The sequence below is a fragment of the Coffea arabica genome, chromosome 1e, assembly GCF_036785885.1.
Source record: "Coffea arabica cultivar ET-39 chromosome 1e, Coffea Arabica ET-39 HiFi, whole genome shotgun sequence".
In the NCBI taxonomy this organism is placed as follows: domain Eukaryota; kingdom Viridiplantae; phylum Streptophyta; class Magnoliopsida; order Gentianales; family Rubiaceae; genus Coffea; species Coffea arabica.
The window spans coordinates 57698347-57715800 of record NC_092311.1 but is presented as its reverse complement, the minus strand read 5'-3'; the positions used below and the strand labels follow the sequence as shown (position 1 = coordinate 57715800).

Below are 17454 nucleotides of genomic sequence, written 5' to 3'. Positions count from 1 at the left end.
TCTTTTTTTTTTTTCAAGTCCATTCGATGCTAAATTTTACCTTTCCGTGACTTCATCCACGTCCTAATCATTCTATCCTGTGTTTGTTTGAACACTAGCAGTCTCTTTGTGTAGTTAAGTGAATTTCAAGAAATAAGAACGAGTGAAATCTGCAACCTCTTCTGCTTTCATCACTTTATTCTCAAATATCAACTCGTCACATTATTCTGCTCTTTCATCTTTACTACGGTCCATCGTAAACTGCCATGTGATGTATGTATTTGGCGTTCTTTTATGCAAATAAATAATTACTTTCTGTTGACTCGTATCTTATTTTTAGGTGTTTATTTATGTAGTGATGATTAACAACATATCCGTTTGTTTTACATGAGATGCAATGGAGGACAAAGCGTATTCTTCTGTATCACTAATGAACACCGGTGTTTGGACCATTCATTTTCTCAACTCTGTTGGTCGAACTGCTCTGGATTTATTACCCAACGACATTCATTCTTTAATTAATTTGGATCTTACATATAGCGAAGGAAAATATGAATTTTTTAGTTAATCAATATTTTTTCTTGCCAAAAAAAAAAGTAAAAGTATCTATTGTTTTTTTTTTTTAAGTCGACATAAGGGTGTCCTGGCCTTTGACCCAACTAATCTCCTGTGGCTCGGGAGAAGGCGCCCCAACCCACTCCAAACGTATTAACAGCGTGACTCGAATTCTGGTGGATATGCCTAAAGAGAAACAATTACACCGGTTGAGCTACCCGTTGGAGGCAGTAAAAGTATCTATTGTGGTTTGTGACTTTTATGCAAAAGGTGGCATAGGCACAGTTAAGGTTACCAAGTAAGGAACTTAAACCCACTCAAATGTTAATGACCTTTTATAGTTTTATGTAACATCTTGGACTTCGAAGATCTTAAACATAAATTCACGAGCGCTTCTATAATAGACAAAGAATTTAAGCCGAAAGTGTTGTGTAAACATCCATAATTAGAAAAATGATTTCTACAAAGACGCTTTGTTACTTCCAGAAAAAGGAAAATGCAAAGTAATCTTGCTGGTTTAGAAGCAGTAGACAAAAGGGTCATCGAATTATAAGGTAAATTTTCTATAAAGTAACGGCAATACAGGTCCTTGTGAATTACCAATAAAGGCAAATAACAAAGCTGTAATAAAGAAATGGACGACAAAAGCAAAAGATGGACGTGAAAAGATCAAATTTTGAGTCGATTCTTCACTGCCTTAACCTTAAGTAGAATTTGATGCGACCCTACTTTTGAATCTTAAAATGGATTAGATTTGGGCTACACACCCTTTTGCCGGCTCTGGTGAAGGCCTAGGTCCATTCTCAGTATCAAGCTTTGCCATTTATTTTGCCCATGGCCGTCGACGTTGGGTTTTTAATTTGCGGACTTTTGTTTGGATTATAAGTTATTTGAGATATTTTTATTGTAGCACTTTTTATAATGTGATGTATGTGAGATAAAAAGGTAATTGGGAAGATAAAAAGATATATTGAAAATTGTAATAATGATGTAAGCAAATATATTTGAGAAACTGTCCAAACAAACCTGCAAGGATGTATTCCTTTCAACTTACGGCCGTTAACGAGTCTGGTTGCAAGATCAAAATTGTAATCCCGGCCAAAATATGTGAACCCTTAAAGAAATTATTATTACTGGTGATTCGTTGATTTGGTATTCTCTATGTGTTAGTGTTTTTTTTTTTTCATCCCTAATAAGTAGAGGTGAAATTTAAGAAGTGGCAGAGAAATGTGAATCCGGAATCTCTAAATAAGGATAGGCAAAAATATCCGTTGATATGAAAATTCATTATATTCGATCCGATTTGATCTGAAAAATAGGATATTCGATCCACATTTCTTGGTTGAGTCAAAAGAGGGTTAGATATCCGTTTATATGCAGGGCAGGTTAGGGTCACAAGATTAAATCAGTGTACATCTCTCCTGCACAAGTTGCAATTGTCAAATCCACTAATCAACAGGTTTAAGTTCCAATTAATTATGATGCAATCTGTCGAAAGAGACTCAAGACCCAACAGAATTTCGGATCTGATAACTAGATATGAAATAAATTTGGATCTAACGACAAAAGAAGAAGAAAAATAGAAAATTCTCACTAGCACTCCTAGAAGAAGCAGAATATTTTAACTAAGAACCCCTATGAAAAACAGAGAGAACTTTCACTAAAAAAAAATTTAGAAGATATTTTATTGAAACTTATAGTAAAAGAAGAATTCTGGTAAAATCACACAAAAATGACAACCATTATTGTGAAAACAAAAGTTCCACCAAAACATGAAGGGTATACGTGGCCCGTTGTCCCCCTCAATTCTTGGACAACCATTTCTTCTATAATGGAATACACCATGGCTGTGAAGCATGGTCACTAGAGTGGGATGCAGTTTCATCTTCTTTGCCCCAAACTCAAAAAATGAATAAGAGAGCGAGAGAGAGAGGGAGAGAGAATGCGATGAGCGTCTTTAACGCATGAAGGTCCATTCAAATATCATACAACACATGGCATGTGGAATTTACGTGGATGAGAAGCATGTCTATGATTTATGAGAATGGATGGGGCTTGATCGAGTAAAGCCAAGATGACTGGTCCTCTCAATTGCACAGCACACATGGTGGGTAGGGTTGAAACTTGGATGACACTGCGACAAAGGACTGAGTCAAGCGTTCCGACTTTTACCCTACAAAATGAGGGAAAGCTACATGATTTATGGTTGTTAAGCGTCATGATAACTAATGATGGTTACTCAAATGGGGGCAAACCAACGATTCGATTCAATCACAAAAAGAAAACGGACGATCAACTTTCACGTATACACTCTGTCTCTTTTACTTTCTTCTTTGCAAAAACACCATGGCATATGCAAATCCTTCAAACTTGAGAAAGTCGTCACTGGAGGGGGCTGGGGACTCGATTCTCTGGACGCGTTTTCGTCAGCTAGCTACACTAATAACGTTGTACATGCCAGAACGAAGTATTGGTGGTGGTTCCATTTTCTTGATACTCTTATACTTAACGCATGTCTATTACTGTTAGAATAATACCCCCAGACTAGCTAATCGGGCTAGATAAACCCAAAAAAAAAAAAAAAAAGAAGGCAAATGACACACGATGAAATCGTTCACATCTATTATTAAAAAATGCTATAAGACCTATCACGTCTCCATATTATCCACTGACCTAATCTCATGCAAAATATTGCCAGTGTAATTTTGTCGTGCAGGCGTGCTAGGCTGGCAACATGTATTTTATTATTAGCGTGTGTATAATATAGTACTCCCTCCGTCCCATTTGATAGTCTTGTTTTCCTTTTTCGTCTGTCCCAAATTGTAGTCCACTTTCCCATTAAAAAATGTAGTAATCTTTCAAATTGTCTAAAATATCCTTATTAAATATCTTGTTATTAATACATTGTTATTAAATACTAACCCACTACATTGAATACATTGACCTTTTCCAATACTAACCCATTAGCTGTAACTGATATTAATTGGCACTCTTCGTGATTAGCATAAGGGTATTTTAGGAAATTATTAATCTAAATTTATGTTTCCAACCAAATTAATTACACTTTCTTAATCTGTGTGAAAAAAAAAACCAAGACTAACAAAATGGGACGGAGGGAGTATACATGATGAGTTGAGACGAAATGTTGGCCATCCATCCGAAGAGCCATAATCAATATTTTGCTCAATAAATGCCCGGATGTCTTGATCTAGTCCAATAACTCGAATTGCAAATCCGGGTCTACCAGCAGGTTAAGTAGGGTCGATGTTGTCTGCCTGAGGTCAAGTTGAGCGCTGCCGACGCCCTTTCTCTCTTAACTTCTTTTTGGACGGAAGCTGAATTGATTAGCATTAATTCACGCCAATTCCTGCCTTCTGAGTTCCGACTAAAGTAGTACAGTAATTATTTGTGGCTTCCGGACCGCATCATTTAAATGCTGTGGCTGTATTAATTGCGTAAGGGAAACGGTCACATTAGCACTTGTATCAAGTTGGCAGAATTAATTGTGATTAGGTTTCAAAACAAGATTGGTTTGGGCGTCGTACATCATATGTAGGCCGACCGACCACCGCCTAATTAATACGAAAATTACACGTGAGGAGATATGTAGGGCGGAGACGCAACTTCACCTTCTAAAAATCTTCAAATAACCAAACAGGAAATTACCTTCCATTCGGTTTTAAAGACGAAGAAATTAATTTTATACAGCGGAAAGGATCAGATCCAGGTATGATCTGGAAAGATATAGTAATACACTATTACACTCATTGGGGGGTGGCATGAGCCCACGACTTGACTGATTCAGTTGCGTCATAATTGGTCGGATTGCAATGAATATGATAATTGCACTCACAATTCATCATTGCCTCTCCAGAATCCAGATTAGCATGTAAGGCTGAGAGATAATCAATCAATTGACTCGAAACGAATTTGGTTTGACAGGAGCTCATTCGAGATTGGTTTGCCAATTAATAAATTCGAGTTTGGACATTATTTTATGTTCGATAATAAATTCGTTCAAATTCAACTTGAGAAACAAACTCTTCGTTAAATATGAACAAAATTTCAAAGTCTCGTTTAAAATGATCAAACAAGATTAATCATTAGGATGTTCAATTAGATTAGCTCCGCTCGCACCCCTAACCGGATGCTTTATTCATTTTCCTATTATCTGCCCCGGTGGCTAAATTCGTCTTTCTCGGAGCCCCGCGGGAAATGAAAATTACAGGAGTACATATATATATATATTTATATATATAGTTTCTCCTCTCGGGCTATCAAGAACTCGAAGACACGTCATGTCAAGGGAGGAGGACAAAGAGAAGGAAAGGCAGCTAAGATCCCTTTGGGTTATACCACAACTTATCTGACATTCCGAATTCCAGACAGAAGATTATCTGACCCTCCAGGCAATATATGGTCGTATAGTTTTAACTTTAATCAAGTTAATATCCCCACGAAAAGATAATAATAAAGAATTTGGTTTCTGTTGTCTCTGTAAGACTGTAACTGCTGGAATTCTGGCATGTCTGCTACAATAATGGCACTCCATTACCAGTTGAGACAGTGAGAGTGACACCACCGCGGGGAAAGGGAGTTTGCTTTTCCTGTTCGTGTCGCTGTATAACATAACATAACGTGCCTAACAAGTGTCCATTTGCAGCCCAATTGCCCGTTTCATTCATTGATGAGTAAACTTCCAACCACTTCTCCTTCCTCGGTAAAGCTCTGTCTTTTAGCACTCAATTTTCTGATCTCATCTGCTAGCCTTTTCCTCCCTTTCCTGCAACCCAAGTCTTTTGGTGCAGACATTCTATACAGACTTTGAGCACTGATCGACTAGGATTTGACAAAGAAGCATGCTTTTGTGCGCATACCTACAGCTCATCCAATAGAATAGTCACTTTTCATTTGGAAACATATCAACATCTTGCTCCATCAGAACATGGGAGCAAATGCTTGGTTCCTCATCTAGTTTGAGCTCCTACAAATTCATCTAATTTAAGTTGCCACAAGAGCAGGAATTTATAGCTGGGGATCGCACAGCTTGAATGAAGTTGGAGAAGAAAATTAATTGAGCTATAGATTCACAGATAATGAGGGACTTCCCTTCTTGTTTCAATGAAAGTGGGGTCCAGGTTGCTGATTCTTCCCCAGCATCATCAAATTCTAGTAAAGCTTCTCAGAATCTCGTTACATGCGTCTATCAGACACAGTTTCAGGGCACTTCATGCTTCATTACCATTACCTGGTCCAAGAATTTGATGGGGCAAGGAGTTAGCATTGGAATTCGGAGTTCAACCAACGAATGCGTCTGCAAGGTTGATATTAAGCCTTGGTTATTTACTCCAAGAAAAGGGTTCAGAAGTTCAGAGGCCGATTCCACTGCAATTGACATATATTGGGATTTTTCATCCGCAAAATTTGGTTTTGGCCCGGAACCGCTAGAGGGTTTCTATTTAGCCGTTGCATTTAACCAAGAACTTGTCCTACTCCTCGGGGATTTGCAAAAGGAAGTGTATAAGAAAATAGGTACTAGCCCTGTTGCATCTAATACGGTGTTTATTGCCAAAAGAGAGCACATCTTTGGGAAGAGAGTATACACTACAAAGGCTCAATTCTGTGACCACGGGCCGATACATGACATCGAAATTGAGTGCGATACTGGGGGGATTAACGATCCATCTCTGGCCATCAGCGTGGATAGCAGAGCGGTGTTGCAGGTGAAGCGGCTGCGGTGGAAGTTCAGGGGGAACGAGACTATTTTGGTGGATGGACTGCCGGTGGAGGTGTACTGGGATGTTCATAGTTGGTTCTTTGGGAATGTTATGGGCAATGCTGTTTTCCTGTTTCAAACCTGTCTCTCGGCCGAGAAGCTGCGAAACAGCCACTCCACCGTCTCCTCAAATCCGTCTGTGTTCAGTCGGTCAGGTTCGCAAAAGTCCGGGTCACGAGGTGAGGGATTTTCATTGATTTTGTACGCCTGGAAAAACGAGTAAAATTTTCTTTATGATCATTTCTTTTTCTTTTTTTTTTTTTGGTGTTGCGCCTACATGTATGCTGACCACTTGCCAGGTCAATCAATAAAACTTCTCCCTCCTGTGATCTTGCTCTCAAATGAAGGTGCTTTATATAGTACGATTTGTAACTCAAATTCGACTTCTTGCTTCTATTAGCTTAATCAATCAAATTGAGCAGACTTTCTTTTTTAGAAAAGCAAGCTATGAACGAGTGTCGCAGGTTTGGAATTTGGATTTTTACACTTGATCCTCTCCCGTTTTGCTGGTTTGGCAGTCTTCTATTTGACTGTGATTAGGTCAAGCGAAACAAGTTTGAAGGCAAAGGATTCTTGATTAGCTTTGCTTTGGTAGGCCTTTGCCAGTTGATAGAGAAGGCTATTAGTTAGTCATATATCATCCAAGCATGACATGAATAATAAAGGGGAGGAAGGATTGCTGGATTGGGTGGCAATGCCAAGCTGCATCCGGAGGAAGAGTGTAACAATAATCAATCATAGGCTCTGAAAATCATAAAGTGCTGTTTAGGGGCATTTTGGTCGATCAGGCTCTCAAAATCATAGTAACAGATTGAGATCCTCCCACTGAAATCAAGAACTTGCCATCCCCATAACCGCCGCCACCACTCCTCTAAATCTGCACCGTCTATATTTTTCCCGCTCTATTACAACAACTAACAACTACCACCACCACTACCATTTCGTTTACTCCACGGTCAGACAAAAAGCCCCAGAGAAAATCACCAACCAAACAATGGGCGCCACCCGCAATGTCCTCCTCATCTTTCTCACCGCCGCCATTCTCGCCGCCGCCGCCTCAGCACAAACACTCGTCCACACATACCCACCCTCCCTCTTCGCCACCATCCTCTCCGCCCTCGGCTTCCGAGACCTCTCCAACGTCACCGCTAATGCCAGCCTCTCTCTCACCGCTCCCTCCACTGTCTTCGCCCCCACCGACTCCTCCCTCCTCACTTGCCCCTCCTGCTCCCTGCCTCTTCTCCTCCAAGAACATTCCCTCCCGGGCCTCTACTCTTTCCACTTTCTCCGCAACTTAGCCTTCGGCACCAAGATTGAGACCTTCGCCCGCAACCGCTGTCTCACCATCACCGCTTCCCCCATCATCAACCCCTCCGACGCCGTCTCCACCCGGAAAATCTTCGTCAACGGCGTCGAAATCACCAAACCGGACCTCTTCGATAATGGCCTCGTCATCGTCCACGGCATCCAGGGGTTTATGTCTCATCTCTCGCCGACTTCCTGCACTATCGAGAAAATGACTACCCTCGCCTACCCAGACCCCCCGCCGCCCACGGCAGAGTTCTTGGTCATGCGCTCGATGCTGAAAGAGGCCATGGCCGAGTTGCGTGTCAGGGGGTTCAGTTTGGTGGCTCTGGCGATGAGGGTCAAGTACCCGGAGCTGGCAGACCTCAAGTCCATGACGCTTTTCGCGATTGACGATGGGTCCATCTTCGCCGGAGGGGGAGGGCATGCTTACGTCACCGACCTAATGTTTCACATAGTGCCCAACAGAATTCTGAAGGGGTCGCACTTAATGAGTCTGCCGCTGGATACGGTGATCCCGACGATGGAGCGCGGGCAGGAACTGGTTGTGACCACCGCAGGCGGAGGAGGGCCCTTGTCTCCCATGAGGATAAACTACATGAAGATTAAGAGCCTTGATTTGGTGAGTAACAAGAGGATAGTGGTGCATGCACTGTCAAACCCACTGCCCCACGTGCACCGTCGGACGGCGATTAGGGAGGAGGAGGCCACTTGTGATGAGCACCAAAGTGGATTGTGTGAGGAAAGTGCTGGTACTAAACGACCAACGGTGCAGATTGAAGATCCTTTTGGTTTGTGAGGTTCTGATCCCTGCCCCAATTTTGCATCTGTGCATTGCGTCGCTGTTTCATTTTGGTCAATCGTTCATTGTTGATCGAAGTTCTTCAAATTCAGGGGAGGCATATTCCTGTAAATTTCGCTACAATTTGAGTCCACTCCCCTAATTGATTTTAATTGTTTGATTTTTCTTTTTATTCATTTTGGAAGATAGAAGCCCAAGTCTCGGGTTTCCATTTGATTGGAGGAGTCGATAACAGCATTAAACGCGGACTATTTCAGAAGACAAAACAATTGACAAACAAAATGTACATACGTTTCTGTGCTTTCATTCACTCATGGTGGAGTTTACTTCCACTTGCCCTGATAGCCCTAAAAGCTGCAATTGAAGCAAAATCTGACCCCATGACTCTCACATCTGAAGCAGAGAGAATTTCACTGGTCTTGATACTTCTTTTTATGTCTTCATCTGTGAATCCTCGCCAATATCCATCATATCCAACCGAAACGTTGGTTCATCTGGATTCGTCCAAGTCCTCGTACACCTTGCAAAGAACCCCATCATCCGGCTGCAAAAAAGTAGACAACCAACAATCGATTAATCAGTGTGCCGAAACCAGGGCATCGAAGAGAAACAAAATAGTAGTTCAATTAGCTCTCTATTTTCCGAAGAGAAACAAAATTAGTACTTGTGAGGGAGCAGCAGAGCTTACTCTCGGTCTCCTGTGATCACATTCGATTGAACAACAATGGTGCAGGAGTCTGTACTCGATCATATTCCAGTTTGTCTTGCTTCCTTTACCATGTTCACCTTCAAAGAAGCAGAGTCTGAGCATCCCAACGCCTCCCTGTACCCATTCCTTGTTTGCCGAATTGGGCGAAAGGGCAATCCAAATAGTAGGTGCCTCGGTGTCAACACATACCATTCTTTCCTTCCAGCGTCATTTAACTCCTCTGCATTCACACACACACAAAAATGTGGAAAGAAATCTTGTGGGCCTCGTCGCCGATGGGTCCAACCCTTCGAAGGTGCGGATTTGGGAGTGTACTGACTCAGCTAGTCAAATAAAGTCCCATAAGCTTGGGACGCTTTTGCCGTTAGGGAATTTTCATACGATGAAAATATAGAAATTTTCAAAATATGTCATCAATTGTCCAACCAGAATCGCAGATATTATCTACTTCGTGTTTTTAAGGCTTCAAGATCAACCTCCTGTTAATATTCTAAACTGATAGAAAATAATATAGTTAACCCACAAGGGGAATAAAAGAAAGAAGGAAAGAAAGAAACGCAAGATTTATACTCTAAAATATTGACTTAATATTGGTACCAAAAATTACTATTGCAAACAAGTATTTTGACAGTTCCTAATTCAAGCTGTAAATGCATAAATCTTCTAAAACGATTAAATAAATCTATATTAAGAATATAAAATTCTGTCCGATATTCAACCTTTAACCAACATTTTGGTCCCCTTGCAAAAAAAGAAAAAAAAAAAAAGGTCCATTTCCTCTCTAATTCACTAGTATGGTTGATTATAAGTCTTGAGTAGAGGTGTCAAAATGGGTGACTTGGGCGGGTTTGGGTTGGGTAAAATGAGTAATGGGTATAAGTGAGTCAACCCATTTATACCCATTTAATTAAATAGGTAAGTCAAACAATGAATTGGATAACCCAATTACCTATTTATAACCCATTTATTTTAATTTTTTGTAAACTCATTTAAATTCATTTTTGCAAACTAAGTTGTTAATTTATAACGTTCTTTGTACCCATCATTAGTTTTAAATATTTACTTATAATGCTCAATAAGCCTAATTACTAATTTTTTTCCATTTATACTCTATGTCGCAAAATTACATATTATTTAATAATTGAATAATAAGAATAACAAAATTTGAACTAAGTACTATAAAAGTTAATATAAAAATTTAATCCTAAAATTTTGAACCCTTAAAATTTTTTTCATATATAAATTTAAAATTTCATTTTAGAAAGATAAGAAAAAAGGCTAAAACATAAATTGGCAATGCTAAAAAATGAGCAAGTTAACAAACTAAGATAAAATAAAATAATAAGATAAAACCAACAAATAATAATAATAATGAAATAAAGGTAGTTAACATCGTGATAAAATGAAAAATTTGAAAAAAAAAAAAGGGGGGGTGGGGGAAGAGAATTTTAAATGGGTTTGATGGATTACCCAATAATACCCATTTATTAAATGGATATTATTGGGTAACCTATTTATACCCATATATAAAAATTTGAGATACTCATACCCATCTATTCATGGGCGGATATAGGTAAATTTAGTTAGGTGAGTTGGTTTGCCACCTATAGTCTTGAGGTCCCTGAAATCAGAGCTCCTAGATTATAATCCTTCTACCCTTTCTCGCTTTATAAATCTCACTCCTTCTCTGCTAAAGAAAAAAAGTTTCTTGAACAATTAATTATGCAAAATAATCAGTATTACATTCAAGAATGGCGCCATATATCTAGAAAATAGATCAGTATGAAAATTGCTAGGATAATGAGTCTAATTATTTTGTGAAGTTAGCGTGAGGAAAATAATTATCTTATCCGTGACGTAGCACGGTTTATTTTTAAAAATTATTTTGAATTTGTGCAAGCATGAATAATTTTAAATAAAAAAATTAACATGAATCCTACATGTTCATTCATTTTAGTTTTAGAAAATTAATGTATTCTAAATGTTTAATTATCATACTAATTTTTAAAAACGGCATGGATTTTCAAGCGTTGCGAGTCCTTGGAGCACCTGGGCCCCACGAACTTTGTCCAACCTGGCAAATGGTATGCCGATTTTCTCATCAGTTGTGATTTCCTCAATTATCATAGGATAACCCTGCCCGTTTCTCCCGGCCCAAAACAAATTGCCTAGTTCCTCAATACGACGGCGGTAGACGGAAGGTATGCTGCCATTTCCTCCAAGTCAGAGTCTGACCCCGTGTCACGCCGCCCTTCCCTCCTTCTACTTCCGCCCACCGCCAACGTCGACTACCGGAGCACCACCACCACCCGTCCCAATCCTCCATTTTTCTTGCTTCAATTATTCCCTCGTGACGTCGCTCCTTTCACCAAAGCTAACAACCACTTCAATCTCTGCTTATAAGCCCTTCAAACCTTGTGCAGCTACTAAAAGCAACCGCAGCCAGGACCCCAGAGAGTCTTCATTCTTTGATGAAGACGGCGTCGTACGGGACATGGACGGTTACCTTAATTATCTTTCCCTCGAGTATGACTCTGTTTGGGACACCAAGCCTTCCTGGTTGGTCATCCATCTCACCACACTTCTTGTTCCAATTGCCTCCCTGTATATTTGCAACCCACCAATAGCTGCAGAACAAAGAAACATCTGTGTTTTTGGATGTCGATGTACTAATTAATAGTGGTAGTAATAACTTACCAGCCTTTTTAACTCAACTTGTTTGCGAAGTAAATGTCATATCCCTAATGATTGTCATAGTAACTGGTACTCCTTTGTTAACCCTTTTTGACTGGCTGTAGATAATTGCCTGCTTGTTTTTAATCCCTTTTGATGATAGCAGTAAATGCCCTCTAACTAATTCCCTTCCTCAGGTGTCAACCTTGGACGATAACCACAACTGGCGTGTTACTAATTGCCGGTAGCTGGCTTTTTCTGCGCTCCCTTATTGTTACTGCTGGCGTTATGGGTTTGGTATGTGCGTGGTGGTACATCTTTCTGCATTCTTACCCCAAGGTATTGGTGGATGCTTCCTCAATCAGTCAATTATGTTCGCAATTACTGGAAGAAACCATACACATGACGAGATCTAGTTTGCCCTTTCAGCAATGAAGATGTTGATATACAGCAAAGACTTCAAAAAATATTACAATTTTCTTTGCAGGCATATCTGGAAATGATTGCAGAGCGCAGAAAGAGAGTTACAAGTGGTGTGGAAGATACATACGGCTTGGGAAGATTTGACAGAGAAGCCGGGGAAGGGGATGCCGGACCCAGCACCAAGTAGTCCAAGGCTGTCTACCTTTTCCCCTTGTCCTTTCTCCTCCCCGACTAGTGCGAATAACACACACACCCCCCCCCCCCACTAACAGCTCCAGTAAATTTCAAGTAAAACTGAACTGGCTATGTATTTGCATTAAGCACAGGCGTTTTGCCTGGATCAAAACGGAACTTCGAATATTGTTCGTTGAGACCTGCTAGATTTCTTAATTCCGTTATCCAAGCGTGAAAAGAAATCTTCATCCAAGCAAAGTGTGCAAAGAAGCTGGAAGTACTACTGAAACCAGTCCCATTATCAGACAGATTAGTGCTGGCTGGAACTACTGAGAAATATAAAACCATGCCCTTTCAACCGGACTTGTTTTATGCTTACAAGATCAGTAGTATTTCTTTTGACGCTTTTACTTGCTCTTTCAAAGGCTACGGCTACACTGGCAGCACTACGAGGTACCACTGGCCAAATGTTATCCACTCCTCTGATTTAGTCTTGCTTGCAATTTTTCATAGTATAATCTACTATTTTCTAAGTACTTATGGATAGTATAGGCCCAAAGTTCTTGGTTCTTTCTCTGTCTTTTTTTTTTTTTTTTCTTCGGAGGACGCACTTTTAAAGACCATAACCGGACTCCGGGTTGGATGAGGAGCTTTTGTGGTCTAATCATTCCTTTTGATATTGGGGGGTACGGATTTTTTGGAAAGAAGATACTCCTTGATCCATCTGTAATTGGCATTGTCCCTTGATTTGCTATAGTTTGATGAGATTTTTTTTCAGAATAATTACTTTTTTTTTTTTTTTTTTTGCCTTGGAGCGAGGAGGGGGTGGATAGGGAGATAGAGTTGATGCCTGATGGTGGTTTTGGGAGGAGGTCCTTGATGGTGGTGGAGACAAGAAAGTACATTAATGGAATGGTAATTTTGTTGGTGGTCTACAAAAGATATGATTGGTATGATGGATTGGAAGGTGGTGTGATGGGTTCGCAATTGGGGATCCATCTGCTATGGTGGGTCTTTAATTTTTTTTGGAGATGTAATTCACTAAAACTTAGTTTCAATTGAGAGAAATGGAGGAAAATTAGAGAAAAGAAACAAAAAAAAAAAAGTACGATGACTTTTCTCTTCTTTGGAAGTTTTAACTGGAGAGGAAAGAAAGTAATTGGAGAGAAATGGAAGGATAAAATCTTATGAAAATTTTGTCTACAAAAGTGGATAGAAATGGAAGGAAAGTGTACTGATAGCATCAAAAGGACATGAATTATCACAATTGCTCGTTACACTAAACATCAACACTATTGAACTTGAAATATTACATATTAGTCAGCTTTTCCCTCCTGTTACTCCCAAATAGCATGAAAGGAAATTGACCATTTTTCGTTCTTTCTCTTCTCCCCTTCTTTCTTAAGTTTTCTCATATATATATATATATTTTTTTCCTCTCCTCTTATCAACTTCCAAACCATAGGGTTATTTACGGGTCGGATATCCAATCCGTTAACCAAAATGCTGATTGACCCATATAATTGGATCAATCATTTTGCGATCCGTATTTGGATATGCTAATCGGATATCTGCATTATGCGGCTCAAATCAATTGGATCTCCGACCTGTATTTGATTTTTTAAATTTCTTTTAAAAAACTACAAATCCCAAATATAAAATGAAATTTAAATATATTAGAGTTTCAAAATATTATCTAAGTAAATTTGTTGTACTTACATATGAGTTTTTAGTCACAAGGAAAAGAGTTTTTAGTTAAAACTACTCTTTTCTGTTGCAATATAAAGTAACTTTCTTTTTTTTTTCTTATTTTGATTCAAACAAATAAGATTTAATATTTCTTTGACATTTTTTTATCCACAAATTATACCATAATATGTCTAAAAACTTAATACCGTATGCAAAGAAAGTCTATCTTGAAGGAGGATGCAAGATACAAAGATAAGAAATAAGAGATAAAGTTATAAAAATTCTAAAAATTTTAAAAAAATGCTGATCGAATCAAATATCCATGGATCACAAAAAAATAAGATATCCGAATATGATCCAATACATCGGATCTAGATCGGATTACCGAATTTTTTGGATCGCCGAGTTAAGATGCACACCCATACAAATGAAGCTTAAGTTAACCAAACAAAGTACAAATACGAGAAACAAACGGACCCTAAAACATCATTGACAAAAAAATGTATTTGTAACAAATGCGGGGACTACTTTAGCAATTTTTCCCTCGAGTGTTTTTCCCAAATTGATCTGAAGACTTCCGAGCAGCGGAGCAAATAGGCGGAGAGAGAAAGGTCGGGGAAGAACAATAGCGGAGATGACGACGATTAGAAGATTTTGCTGCAACGATCTGCTTCGATTCGCGTCAGTGAATCTGGACCATCTCACAGAAACCGTGAGTTTCTTTCCTCAACTCGTACATACATGTAATTCTCAATCAGGTGCTGCATAAGATTGTAGGGCTTAAAATTTTGTTTATTTTCTTGAATACTAAAGACGAATGGAATAATTTGTTTACCCAGTTCAACATGTCGTTCTACATGACCTACTTGGCAAGGTGGCCTGACTATTTCCACGTGGCTGAAGCTCCCGGAAACCGAATCATGGGATACAGTGAGTTCTCCTTCATCAGTTGCCGTTGGTTGATTTTTTGAAAACTGTAACTACTACTATGTATTTGAAAGGATTTTTTTGATTGTTCAAAAGTCTGACTTTACATTAGCATATAATGGCAAAACTCCGTTGAGCGGATGATGGAGTAACATATTTTTTCTACTTTCTGAGTAAAGGATTTATCTTTGATACAATTTGTTGGGAAAATAAATAAAAGGTGCCCCGAGTAATTTCTGCCTTTAGTTCAATATATAAATTTCAACTAATAAAATTGATCTGTAATATTAAAGATTTGACTTTGAGAGTTGTCAAGTTTTGGGTGCAATTGTCAGATGCATTGAATTGGAGAGTTTGCGTCAGCGATGAACTTAAAAAGTTTCTATGGCTTTCTGAAGTATAATTGGCCTGGCGAAGGATAGCGTGGCTCTGGCTGGAGTATAATTGTCCCATTGAGTGTCAGTATAAGAACTTGATGGCGCAAGATATTCCTGCACCACATACATTCATGTAGCTTGAAACAGCACATTTAGTGGTAGATGATGATAGATTTGAATTTGAAGTTCTCTCTTCTTGCACAGCACAATGTCATCCAGAGTTTTTGGTGACCATGCAAGTGATGAAGACTGCTTTTTGGTTATCTCAAATTGTGGTTTCCATATTCTGATTGAGATTGTATAACAGTAAATTTGCCGATGACACCTAATGCTAACAACTTCTTGCAGTTATGGGAAAAGTTGAAGGACAAGGTGAATCTTGGCATGGTCATGTCACGGCAGTAACTGTGTCTCCTGAATATCGAAGGCAACAATTGGCCAAGAAGCTGATGAACCTATTGGAGGATATTAGTGACAAGATGTAAGACAATGTAGTTTTGTTGAATGAAGTTGTCATCTCCTTAAATGTAGTTGTGTTTGCTTTGCGCTCCTTAGCTTTTCGTACCCAACTACTCCCAGATGAGCGGAGGCTTGATCATGATAGGAGGACACGCTAAAAGAGTATATGATTGTTGCACGCTAAAAGAATTTATGATTACAGCACTAGATGTATTAGTCTCTGATATCTTTCTATATTCAGATTAGGCTCTTTCATGGCCTTCTGTGTCTCTATTTTATTTGATGCTTGAAAATGTGTTTTCTTTGACTGTATAGTGTACCAAGTGCAGCCAATCTAGCTTGAAATGGACACTAGGAGAAATTTTTTTATGTATATGTTTGTATTCGAGAGTCTTGTTTTATCTACAGTTGTTCATGATCTGCTCTTCTATTTTTACTTACCAGGGTCTCTCTTTCTGGTTTTTTATTTTTTTGTCCTTTTTCTGCATGTTGCAATTGCTAGATTCTTTTGCCTCTCCCTTGAGATATAGAAGCTTCTAAGTACCTTCTAATCAGTTAGAATTGCATATAATTATCCCGAAAGTCTCGGGGTCCTGCTTTACCATTCTCTTTAGTCATTTCCTTTCATTCTCTTATGTTATAATTGCACATAATCAGTTTTTATTAACTTGACCTTCTAAGCTGTATCTTCATGCTCTAAATCTTAATTCTGATAACCACAACAAAATTTGAAGTTCATCATTCTATTATGTCACCTAGAAATTTCTTGTCAATGTGATTACTTCAGCTTTTTACTTTTGAGCCATAGTCACAGCTACTTGCAAACTTATCAACACTATATGAAGTTTACCCTCTGATTGCCCCCTCTCCCCTTCTTCTCTCCTCCTTTTTTTAAACAGTGATAAGGCTTATTTTGTGGACCTTTTTGTGAGAGCATCAAATACACCAGCCATAAAGATGTATGAAAAGGTAAGGCTTTTGGCCTCTCTTTTCATGTTCTTACCATACCAAATCTGCTAATAGCAGTTATCTTTGAGAGTGTTATATTCTCATAAAATTTGCCTTCCTTTCAGCTTGGATATGTTATATATCGACGCGTACTACGATATTACTCTGGGGAAGAGGATGGCTTGGGTGAGTACCTGCATCCAATAGTTACGAGTTTTCCTTTGAACTTCACTCTTATGTTACCCCTGACTTGTCTATGTGTAACCCATTTCAGATATGAGAAAAGCATTGTCTCGGGATGTAGAAAAGAAGTCTATCATCCCCCTTAAACGTCCAGTAACTCCGGATGAATTGGAGTATGATTAGATCCTTCATTTAATTAACATTAAAAGAAAATATGATGCTTTGGCATGGTTGTGATTTTGCATTAGAGCATCTTGATGCGGTTGTAGTCAGGCATGTAACGATGAGCTATAAGATTTGTATTTCAGAATTGATGCCAATGTTTCGTATTCCTTCCCCTTCTGCTCCCCGCGCACCGGCAGTTGTCCTGTGTGCGGGCGTGTTATGGTTAATAATTTGTCATCCTCGAGTAAAGCTGATTTAGTTGTGTTGATCTTCGCTTCGCTGTTTCCCCTCAACACTTCAACTTTCATTA

General features: G+C 39.0%; 4 protein-coding genes across 4 annotated transcripts; all 4 read left to right on the top strand.

Moving 5' to 3' along the window:
• The first annotated feature begins 5063 nt into the window (after positions 1-5063).
• LOC113733394 (uncharacterized) lies at positions 5064-6652 on the top strand. The gene has a single exon (XM_027259769.2). The coding sequence runs from the start codon at positions 5631-5633 to the stop codon at positions 6531-6533; it is 903 nt and encodes a 300-aa protein (XP_027115570.1). The 5' UTR covers positions 5064-5630; the 3' UTR covers positions 6534-6652.
• A 265-nt stretch (positions 6653-6917) lies between these two features.
• Positions 6918-8593, top strand: LOC113733385 (fasciclin-like arabinogalactan protein 21). The gene has a single exon (XM_027259761.2). The coding sequence runs from the start codon at positions 7305-7307 to the stop codon at positions 8412-8414; it is 1110 nt and encodes a 369-aa protein (XP_027115562.1). The 5' UTR covers positions 6918-7304; the 3' UTR covers positions 8415-8593.
• Positions 8594-11236: 2643 nt separating this feature from the next.
• Positions 11237-12759, top strand: LOC113733405 (uncharacterized). The gene is made up of 3 exons (XM_027259777.2): positions 11237-11685; positions 11997-12138; positions 12287-12759. The coding sequence occupies exons 1-3, from the start codon at positions 11330-11332 to the stop codon at positions 12407-12409; spliced, it is 621 nt and encodes a 206-aa protein (XP_027115578.2). The 5' UTR covers positions 11237-11329; the 3' UTR covers positions 12410-12759.
• Positions 12760-14590: 1831 nt separating this feature from the next.
• Positions 14591-17412, top strand: LOC113733412 (N-terminal acetyltransferase B complex catalytic subunit NAA20). Its single transcript, XM_027259785.2, has 6 exons — positions 14591-14797; positions 14925-15015; positions 15738-15870; positions 16748-16817; positions 16922-16982; positions 17071-17412. Exons 1-6 carry the CDS (start codon positions 14720-14722, stop codon positions 17160-17162), a joined length of 525 nt encoding a protein of 174 aa, XP_027115586.1. The 5' UTR covers positions 14591-14719; the 3' UTR covers positions 17163-17412.
• The last annotated feature ends 42 nt before the right edge of the window (positions 17413-17454 follow it).